The sequence below is a fragment of the Vicia villosa genome, unplaced genomic scaffold (assembly GCF_029867415.1).
Source record: "Vicia villosa cultivar HV-30 ecotype Madison, WI unplaced genomic scaffold, Vvil1.0 ctg.001797F_1_1, whole genome shotgun sequence".
Classification (NCBI taxonomy): domain Eukaryota; kingdom Viridiplantae; phylum Streptophyta; class Magnoliopsida; order Fabales; family Fabaceae; genus Vicia; species Vicia villosa.
In genome coordinates, this window is record NW_026705732.1 from 376,145 (window position 1) to 386,025 (window position 9,881).

The window sequence follows — 9,881 nt, forward strand, 5'->3', positions numbered from 1 at the left end:
ATTCATCTGCTCTGTCAGTTGAGCTCTCATCTCAGCCATTTGTTCCTGAATCTGTTCCATCTGCCTTCTCTGATTGCTCCTAGTCGGATACGGGTGATTAGCCGTCTTAGAACTCCTTCTGATACAAAACAGCGAGACATAAGATATAAAACCTGCAAAACCTGCAAACATATGACATGTATGATATATGAATGATATGCATGAAATGTTTGTCAATTTTCAGGTATCCAAGAGTTCATCCCGCTTTCAGATAGGACATAGAAACCCTGATACAGAATATATTCGAACAATAATCCACGCACGAGAATAATTCAGCAAACTGAGCATACTTCATTCAAACATAACTGAGAAGTTGAGTTCATACAAACAAAACACATAACCGTGTCACAATGTGATCATAAGGCATACAAAAGAAATCCAGAACATCAAAATGCGACCCCATCCAACAATCCTGGACATGGGCGACAAACATCAAGAATACACATCAAATCAACCCCATAGACCCAACAAATCCAATCCACAGCAACACTAGGATCGTCTGACAACAGAATGAGCTCCTCCATCTCCTCTCCGCTGGGATCGGAGGCTTGCGAGCTCTTCTTCAAGTCGAGCTGACTTGGCTTTTTCTTCCATCAACTGTTGTTCTGAATCCAGCATCCTTATCTTGCTATTGTTTTCGGACCTTCGTAACTTCGCACATTCCTGCTGTTTTCGGTACAAGCTTTCTTCCATCAAGTCATGAGATCGCCTTTGGGCACGTGTCATGCTTGAACCTTCACCTTGCGCATGCTTGAGCTTACGAGCCAATTCCGCCTTTTCGCGATCTTGAAAATACCTCTCCAAGCCAACCTCATTGTCCTTTGCTCTTAGTTTGATGTTGTCCGCTTCAGTTTGAATATAGAGTTCAGCCGCAACGGTATCAGATAAAACCACGGGAGGTTGCTCATACAATGGACATGACCTCGCAAATGGCAACAACAGATTTGCCACTCTTGCTTCAACCTACTTTCGGTAAGGACCCATGGCAATAGGAACTTTCTTGCTCAAAGTAGTCTGATCCCTTCTATGGACTTTAGTCCAAGCATACGCTATCTTTTCTAGCTCCAGAGGATCTTTACCATTAGCAAAGTACATTGATTCAAACGCTTCTACATCATTCTGAGCCCTTTCCATTGCATATCCCAATTGACGATAGGCGAGTGTGGGATTGTAACTAATGCAACCTCTGGTTCCTATGAGAGGAACGTTGGGATATTGACCGCAACTAGTGATGATGTTCCAAATCTTCCCCACACAATAGTTCCACCTGTTGTCATAAGATGTGAGATTAACAATCCTATCTGACCACTTAAGAGAACTCTTCTTGAGCATGAAAGGTCCTCTCACCGGCAAATGCAACATGAACCACTGGTACATCAATGGAAGACAAGAACCAACAACATATCCTCCCTTCTTACTTCTCGAATGGATCGAAAAATAAGCATCTGCAAGCAACGTTGGCACGGGGTTTTTGTCCATAAAGACACAAATCGCCGCCAAACTCACAAAGTTCTCTCTTGAGGGGAATAAGACAATACCATAAATCATGATAGCAAGCAAACGACTAAAATCAACCCACTGCTCCTTCTTCGCCGCATCCTCAGCCCTACTGATCAAAAAGCAAAGATAGAAACCAGAAACACCGCCCGATGACTTCCAATTTCTTTCCACCTCCTTTATACCCATGTGAAGAGCTTCAGCTATTTTTTCAAATCTCACAACCTCGGGAACTCGAATGAAAGGTACATCATCAGTGATTCGGATGTTGAGTATGTAAGAAAACTCCTCGAGTGTTGGCACCAATTGATAGTCCTGAAATGTAAAACACCTCAACTGTGGATCATAAAACTGAAACAGAGTGATCAAAGCCATTGGATCGAAAGATGTTCTGAGGATGGAGAGCAAATTGCCATAATCATGATTGAAGTCACGGAGAACCTCCCCTTCCAACCGAGAACTCAAACCAATCAACCCCGAAACATCAATATCCGGAATCTTATAAGCTCTGGTATGTCTCGTGCGTTCTTTGGCGGTATCAGTGGGAATGTCCATCTTCAACTTGGGTGAACTCCTGAATACCCCTGAAAATATGACATGCAAATGCTTATTATTATACTTTTTTTTGCGTTTCTTTTGGAAATAAATATGCTATGATGCAACTTGGGCGGTGTTTCTGGTTTCTATCTTTGCCTTTTGATCAGTAGGGCTCAGGATGCGGCTAAGAAGGAGCAGTGGGTTGATTTTAGTCGTCTGCTTGCTATCATGATTTATGGTATCGTCTTATTCCCTTCAAGAGAGAACTTTGTGAGTTTGGCGGCGATTTGTGTCTTTATGAACAAAAACCCCGTGCCAACGTTGCTTGCAGATGCTTATTTTTCGATCCATTCGAGAAGTAAGAAGGGAGGATATGTTGTTGGTTCTTGTCTTCCGTTGTTGTACCAGTGGTTCATGTTGCATTTGCCGGTGAGAGGACCTTTTATACTCAAGAAGAGTTCTCTTAAATGGTCAGATAGGATTGTTAACCTCACATCTTATGAGATCAGGTGGAATTATTGTGTGGGGAAAATTTGGAACATCATCACTAGTTGCGGTCAATATCCCAACGTTCCTCTCATGGGAACCAGAGGTTGCATTAGTTACAATCCCACACTCTCCTATCGTCAATTGGGATATGCAATGGAAAGGGCTCATAATGATGTAGAAGCGTTTGAATCAGTGTACTTTGCTGATGGTAAAGATCCTCCAGAGCTAGAGAAGATAGCGTATGCTTGGACCAAAGTTCACAAGAGAGATCAGAATACTTTGAGCAAGAAGGTTCCTATTGCTATGGGTCCTTATCGAAAGTGGGTTGAAGCGAGAGTGAAAGATCTGTTGTTGCCATTTGCAAGGTCATGTCCATTGTATGAGCAACCTCCAGTGGTTTTATCTGATACAGTTGCGGCTGAACTCTATATTCAAACTGAAGCGGACAACATCAAACTAAGAGCAAAGGACAATGAGGTTGGCTTGGAGAGGTATTTTCAAGATCACGAAAAGGCGGAATTGGCTCGTAAGCTCAAGCATGCGCAAGGTGAAGGTTCAAGCATGACACGTGCCCAAAGGCGATCGCATGACTTGATGGAAGAAAGCTTGTACCGAAAACAGCAGGAATGTGCAAAGTTGCTAAGGTCCAAAAACAATAGCAAGAGAAGGATGCAGGATTCAGAACAACAGTTGATGGAAGAAAAAGCCAAGTCAGCTCGACTTGAAGAAGAGCTCGCAAGCCTCCGATCCCAGCGGAGAGGAGATGGAGGAGCTCTTTCTGTTGTCAGACGATCCTAGTGCTGTTGTGGATTGGATTTGTTTGGTCTAGGGGTTTGATTTGATGTGTATTCTTGATGTTTGTCGCCCATGTCCAGGATTGTTGGATGGGGTCACATTTTGATGTTCTGGGTTTCTTTTGTATGCCTTATGAGCATATTGTGACACGCTTATGTGTTTTGTTTGTATGAACTCGAATTCCCAGTTATGTTTGAATGAAATATGCTCAGTCTGCTGAATTATTCTCGTGCGTGGATTATTGTTCGAATATATTCTGTATCAGGGTTTCTATGTCCTATCTGAAAGTGGGATGAACTCTTGGATACCTGAAAATTGACAAACATTTCATGCATATCATTCATATATCATACATGACATATATTTGCAGGTTTTGCAGGTCTTATATCTTATGTCTTGCTGTTTTGTTATCAGAAGGAGTTCTAAGACGGCTAATCACCCGTATCCGACTAGGAGCAATCAGAGAAGGCAGATGGAACAGATTCAGGAACAAATGGCAGAGATGAGAGCTCAACTGATAGAGCAGATGAATGCGCAGATGGCGCAGTTTATGGAAGCATTGACTAATGTGACCAAGGGGCAGGATGACTTACGGGTTCCCGTCGAGAACTCCAGAAGGGTTGAGAATGGAGGACATCCAGGGCTGTTTGACGATGTGTCTGGTAGAATTGACGATCACCATGATCCGAATGAGTTTGATCACGTGGGAGGGCACTATAATCCTTTCAATCAGCGTCATGGGTTTCCACCTCCACCTCCGTCTCGTCTGTTGGGAAGGAGAGATCATCAGAACCGTGGTAATTTGGATTTCAATGTTGAGAACTTTGATCAGGTATCAAGGCATAGTGCTGAGGGTGTACATGATGAAGTTGAGAGGTATCGTCTGATTGAAGAACGTCTCAGAGCTGTTGAAGGCAAAGGGGTGTTAGGCATGGATATCAATGACTTGGGGTTGGTTCCTGGTGTGAGGATCCCACCAAAATTCAAGGTTCCATCTTTTGACAAATACAATGGGGCGACTTGTCCCATGACTCATGTCAAAGCATATTATCGCAAGATGTCAGTGTATTCAGAGGATGAAGGTTTCCTAATGCATTTCTTCCAGGATAGTCTTGCTGGGGCTTCTTTGGAGTGGTATGTTCAACTCGAGCGCACTCATATCCATTCTTGGAGAGATCTTGTGGAGGCTTTCATTAAGCACTATCAGTACAATGTTGATATGGCACCCAACAGGACCCAGTTGCAGAGTTTGGTTCAGGGGTCTAAAGAATCTTTTAAATAGTACGCTCAGAAATGGCGTGAGTTAGCTGCGAGGGTTCAGCCACCTATGACTGAACGTGAGATGATTGATATGTTCACCAGTACCTTGTCTGGACACTATTATTTGGCTTGTAGTGCTTCAGCTAACTTTTCTGAAATGGTGAGATATGGCGAACGTGTTGAGATGGGTCTAAAGATGGGGAAAATTCAGTTGGGAGCTTCTTCTAATTCTGCTGGTGGTAAGAAACAAGCTGAAGGTTATGCCAGAAGGAAAGAAGGAAATGCGGATGCCATATATGGAAGAAGGGGTTCAGGGAGAAGCAATTCACAGGTTAATGCTGTTATGATCCCAGTACCACAACAACAACAACAGCAGGGACAGCGTTCCAGTAATGATCGCTACCCTCCCAGGACTAGGCCTCATAGAAAGATTGATCTGATTCCTATGACTTATGCTCAAGTGCTGCAACATTTGCTTAAGATTGAGAAGATTACTTTGAGAGATGCTCCGAATGCTCCGGACACACAATCTCCGAATTACAATGCGAATGCACGATGTGCTTTCCATTCAGGTGCTGCTGGACATGACACAGAGAGGTGTATTGCGTTGAAGAACAAAGTCCAGGACTTGTTGATCAAAAGATAATTCAGTTCACTCCTACACCCAATATTGTCAATAATCCGATGCCTGCTCACGGAGGTTCGGGTGTGAATGCCATTGGGAGTGAAGAGATAAATGTTGTATCTGAAGTGAGTTGTTTGACTTTTCCTCTTGTATCTGTGAAGCAACATCTGATCAATAGCGGTATCTTCCCGAGCTGTGGTGTTGATTGTGAGAATTGCAAAAGTCAACCCAAAGGTTGTGCTGATTTGAAAGGTATGGTACAAAAGCTGATTGATGAGGGTCCTCTTCAGTTCTATCGAAGGTTGAGAGGTGCGAAGAGTAAGGATGGTGAAGTGTCTGTGATCTCAATTCCTTATGATCCAGTTGTTCCAATATGTATCCAAGTGCCTATTCAGATACCTGTCAGTATCCCGTATGAGGAACAACCAGCGGCGTTGATGATTACTGTGCCAGGGCCTATTCCATATGAGAGTGAGAAGGCCATCCCTTGGCATTATGGTTCAGACGTATATTACCATGGCACGAAGGAGGAAGGCGAGCCATCTAAAGAGAAGTTTGTTGAGGCCTCAGTTGCAAATACTGATAATTTCACCGGTACTGGTAAGATCACTCGCAGTGGTAGAGTGTTCTCTCCTCAGCTTGTTCAAAACAATGCAGATGCTTTGGCTAAGGCCAAAGGAAAACAAGTAGTGACTGATGTCCAGAACTCTCCGATTCAGAGTGGGGCACCTGATAGTGCTGTGTCTTCCAAGGATGTGGAGGAATTATTGAGAATCATCAGGAAGTCTGATTACAAGGTTGTTGAGCAGTTGGGTCAGACCCAGTCAAAGATTTCTATCTTGCAACTGTTGATGTGTTCAGAAGGTCATAGAGATGCTCTCTTGAGAATCCTGAATGGTGCTTACGTCCCGCATGAAATATCTGTGAATCAGTTAGAGGCGGTAGCCAATAACATCTCCGCTGGGAATGGTTTGGGATTCACTGATCGTGATCTTCCTCCAGAAGGGAGAAACCACAACAAGGCTTTGCATATTTCGATTGAGTGTAAGGGGACGACCTTGTCCCGTGTTTTGGTTGATACTGGGTCTTCTTTGAACGTGCTTCCCAAATCAGCTCTAATGAGAATTGACTATGCCGGTATGGAGTTAAGGCCTAGTGAGTTGGTAGTTCGCGCCTTTGATGGTTCAAGGAGGTCTGTGTTCGGAGAGGTAGATCTACCAATCCAGGTTGGTCCTCAGATCTTTACTACAACCTTTTATGTGATGGACATTCAACCTGCTTACTGTTGTTTGTTGGGACGACCGTGGATTCACAAGGCTGGTGCTGTGACATCCACTCTTCATCAGAAGTTGAAATATCCGGTTGACGGTAAAGTGGTGACAGTTTGTGGTGAAGAAGATTATATTGTGAGTCACTTGTCCTCTTTCCGATATGTGGAGATCGAGGGTGAGATACATGAGATGCCTTTCCAAGCGTTTGAGGCTGTGAACGCTGTGAGAACTCCTCCTTATGAGATAACGAAGCCAGAAACGGTTATGTCCTCTTTGAAAGATGCTCAGGTTGTCGTTGAGACTGGAAAGGTGAAAGGCTGGGGGCAAGTAATTGATGTGCGTCCCAAGTTTGACAAGAATGGTTTGGGTTTCAATCCTGGAAAGCAGAATGCATCGCCCAAGTCTGGTGTCCTTAGCCCGATCAAGTTTGTGAGCGGAGGTGTCATTCAAGACGGTCAGGTTAATGCCATTGTCAATGGTGAAGAGGTGGATAGTGATTGTGACTTTGATAGCTGGATTCGTCCAAGTATTCCTGGGGAGATGCCTTGCAACTGGACAGTCGAAGATGTCATCCAAGTTACACAAGCTCAGGAGTAAATTCCTTGTTTTTACTTTTCTTATCATGACATAATTCCTACGCTCTGCCCAAGGCGTAGTGAATCATTTGTAGGGCCATGCAGTTCGCATTTTCAAAGTTAACCATGAAATAAAAGGACGTTTTTGCATTCAAATGTTTCGCTCTCTGTCTTTCTTTTTAACTTTTTCCTTTAAATGGCAATGTTTTTGCACACACTTGCACGTATCTTAATAAAAATAAAACTAAAATAAAAAACATCAATCATGCAGATGTTCCACTACCACGGATTCCATTGGTAACAGTTCCGCTATTGCTTATTATGATTTTGATAATCCGATCTACCAAGCCGAGGAGGAAGCTTATGAAGATCGTGATCTTCCCGATGAGTTGGCCAGATTGTTGAAACAGGAAAAGAAATCGATTCAGCCGCATCAGGAGGCAATTGAGATGGTAAATGTTGGCACTAAAGAGCAGGTCCGAGAAGTCAAGATAGGGGCTGCACTTGAGAGTAGTGTGAAGCAGAGGCTTATTGATATGTTGAAAGAGTATGCGGATATCTTTGCTTGGTCCTACGAGGATATGCCAGGTCTTGATACAGATATTGTGGTACACCGTCTACCTCTCAAGGAAGATAGTCCTCCTGTCAAGCAAAAGCTTCGAAGGACTCGCCCAGATATGTCTGAGAAGATTAAGAAAGAGGTTGAGAAACAGTTTGATGCTGGCTTTCTGCAAGTTGTGAATTACCCTCCGTGGGTTGCGAATATTGTTCCTGTACCTAAGAAGGACGGAAAGGTCAGGATGTGTGTTGATTACAGAGATTTGAACAGGGCGAGTACGAAAGATGATTTTCCTCTTCCCCATATTGATGTGCTGGTTGATAATACTGCTCCTTTTAAAGTGTTTTCCTTCATGGATGGCTTCTCTAGGTATAATCAGATCAAGATGGCACCAGAAGACATGGAGAAAACAACGTTTATCACACCGTGGGGAACTTTCTGCTATAAAGTCATGCCTTTTGGGTTGAAAAACGCAGGGGAAACGTATCAACGTGCCATGGTGACTCTTTTTCATGACATGCTTCACAAAGAGATTGAGGTATATGTCGATGATATGATTGCAAAGTCTCACACTGAAGAAGAGCACCTGGTTCACTTGCAGAAGTTGTTTGAAAGGCTTCGGGAATTCAGACTGAGGTTGAATCCAAACAAATGCACTTTCGGAGTGCGATCCGGAAAGTTATTGGGCTTTGTTGTCAGTGGAAAAGGTATTGAGGTCGATCCCGCAAAAATTAAAGCTATACAAGAGATGCCTGAGCCGAGAACAGAAAAAGAGGTTCGTGGTTTCTTAGGGAGGTTGAACTACATTGCTAGATTCATCTCTCATCTTACGACCACTTGTGAACCAATATTTAAATTGCTAAGAAAAGATCAGACGGCCAGGTGGAATAATGATTGTCAAAAAGCATTCGAAAAAGTGAAAGAGTATCTGCATGAACCTCCGATACTAATGCCTCCAGTTCCAGGAAGGCCTTTGATTATGTACCTCACAGTTCTTGAAAATTCAATGGGATGTGTGCTGGGTCAACATGACGAGTCTAGCCGAAAAGAGCATGCAATATACTACCTTAGCAAAAAGTTTACCGACTGTGAATCCCGATACTGATTGCTCGAGAAAACTTGCTGTGCTTTGGTGTGGGCTGCTCGCCGGCTGAGGCAGTATATGTTGGTTCACACCACCTTATTGATTTCCAAGATGGATCCTATCAAGTATGTCTTTGAGAAGCCCGCTCTTTCCGGAAGAGTAGCCAGGTGGCAAATGATTTTGACCGAATATGATATCCAATATACTACCCATCAAGCCATCAAAGGTAGTGTGTTGGCAGATTATCTTGCGTATCAGCCTGTTGAAGATTATGAACCGATGAAGTTTGAATTCCCCGACGAGGATGTCCTGTATATCAGAGATTGTAACATTCCCGGACCAGAGGAAGGACCCGAACCAGGATCGCGATGGACGCTCGTGTTCGATGGTGCCTCTAATGCACTCGGGAATGGTGTTGGAGCTGTAATTACTTCTCCATCAGGTTTTCATATTCCATTTACAGCCAGAATCTGTTTTGATTGCACTAATAACATGGCTGAGTATGAAGCTTGCATCTATGGTATCGAAGCTGCGATCGATTTGCGAATCAAGTATTTGAAAGTTTATGGGGATTCCAATCTTGTCATTAGCCAGATCAATGGAGATTGGGAAACTCGCCATCAGAACCTGATTCCATACAGGGAGCATGTGATGAGACTCATTTCGTACTTTGATGAGATCACATTCGAGCATATTTCTAGAGAAGAGAACAATCTTGCTGATGCTCTCGCTACTTTGGCTTCCATGTTCAAAGTGAAATGGGCCAATGAAGCGCCTAACATCACCATCAACAGGTTGGATGAATCAGCATTTTGCTTTGAGGCTGATGTTGAATTGGATGGTAATCCATGGTATCATGATATCAAAAAGTTCCTCGAAACTCAAGAGTATCCTCCCGAAGCGTCGGTGACTGTTTACAACTGCATTATCAAACTCTACAAAAACTGAATTTTCACTGTTGTAACTGTTTACAACTTTCTTGTAACCGGTTATAGGCTGTTGTAGCTCCTTAATTTCATCAAAAATGACGTCTCGGCTAATCACAATCCTTCTATTGGCTGCATCATACAACTTGTAACCATCGGTGAAGTGATACCCTATAAGTATTATCAATTCTTCCTTGTCATTCAACTTATTTCCACGCTTCCCC

The 9,881-nt window shown here is 43.3% G+C and overlaps 2 protein-coding genes across 2 annotated transcripts; one reads left to right on the plus strand and one right to left on the minus strand.

Moving 5' to 3' along the window:
* Window positions 1-528: 528 nt before the first annotated feature.
* Window positions 529-2,091, minus strand: LOC131636636 (uncharacterized). Its single transcript, XM_058907247.1, has 2 exons — window positions 1,007-2,091; window positions 529-961 (listed from the first exon to the last, which is right to left on the minus strand). The coding sequence occupies exons 1-2, from the start codon at window positions 2,089-2,091 to the stop codon at window positions 529-531; spliced, it is 1,518 nt and encodes a 505-aa protein (XP_058763230.1).
* Window positions 2,092-2,301: 210 nt separating this feature from the next.
* LOC131636637 (uncharacterized) lies at window positions 2,302-3,360 on the plus strand. Its single transcript, XM_058907248.1, has one exon. The coding sequence runs from the start codon at window positions 2,302-2,304 to the stop codon at window positions 3,358-3,360; it is 1,059 nt and encodes a 352-aa protein (XP_058763231.1).
* The last annotated feature ends 6,521 nt before the right edge of the window (window positions 3,361-9,881 follow it).

Bases quoted from the DNA above. Each gene is read 5' to 3' on its own strand.
- LOC131636636 (XM_058907247.1), bottom strand. From the start codon at position 2,091: ATGGACATTCCCACTGATACCGCCAAAGAACGCACGAGACATACCAGA. The intron at 962-1,006 runs GTAGGTTGAAGC...GCCATTTGCGAG, and splicing joins GCCATGGGTCCTTACCGAAA to GTCATGTCCATTGTATGAGC.
- LOC131636637 (XM_058907248.1), top strand. From the start codon at position 2,302: ATGATTTATGGTATCGTCTTATTCCCTTCAAGAGAGAACTTTGTGAGT.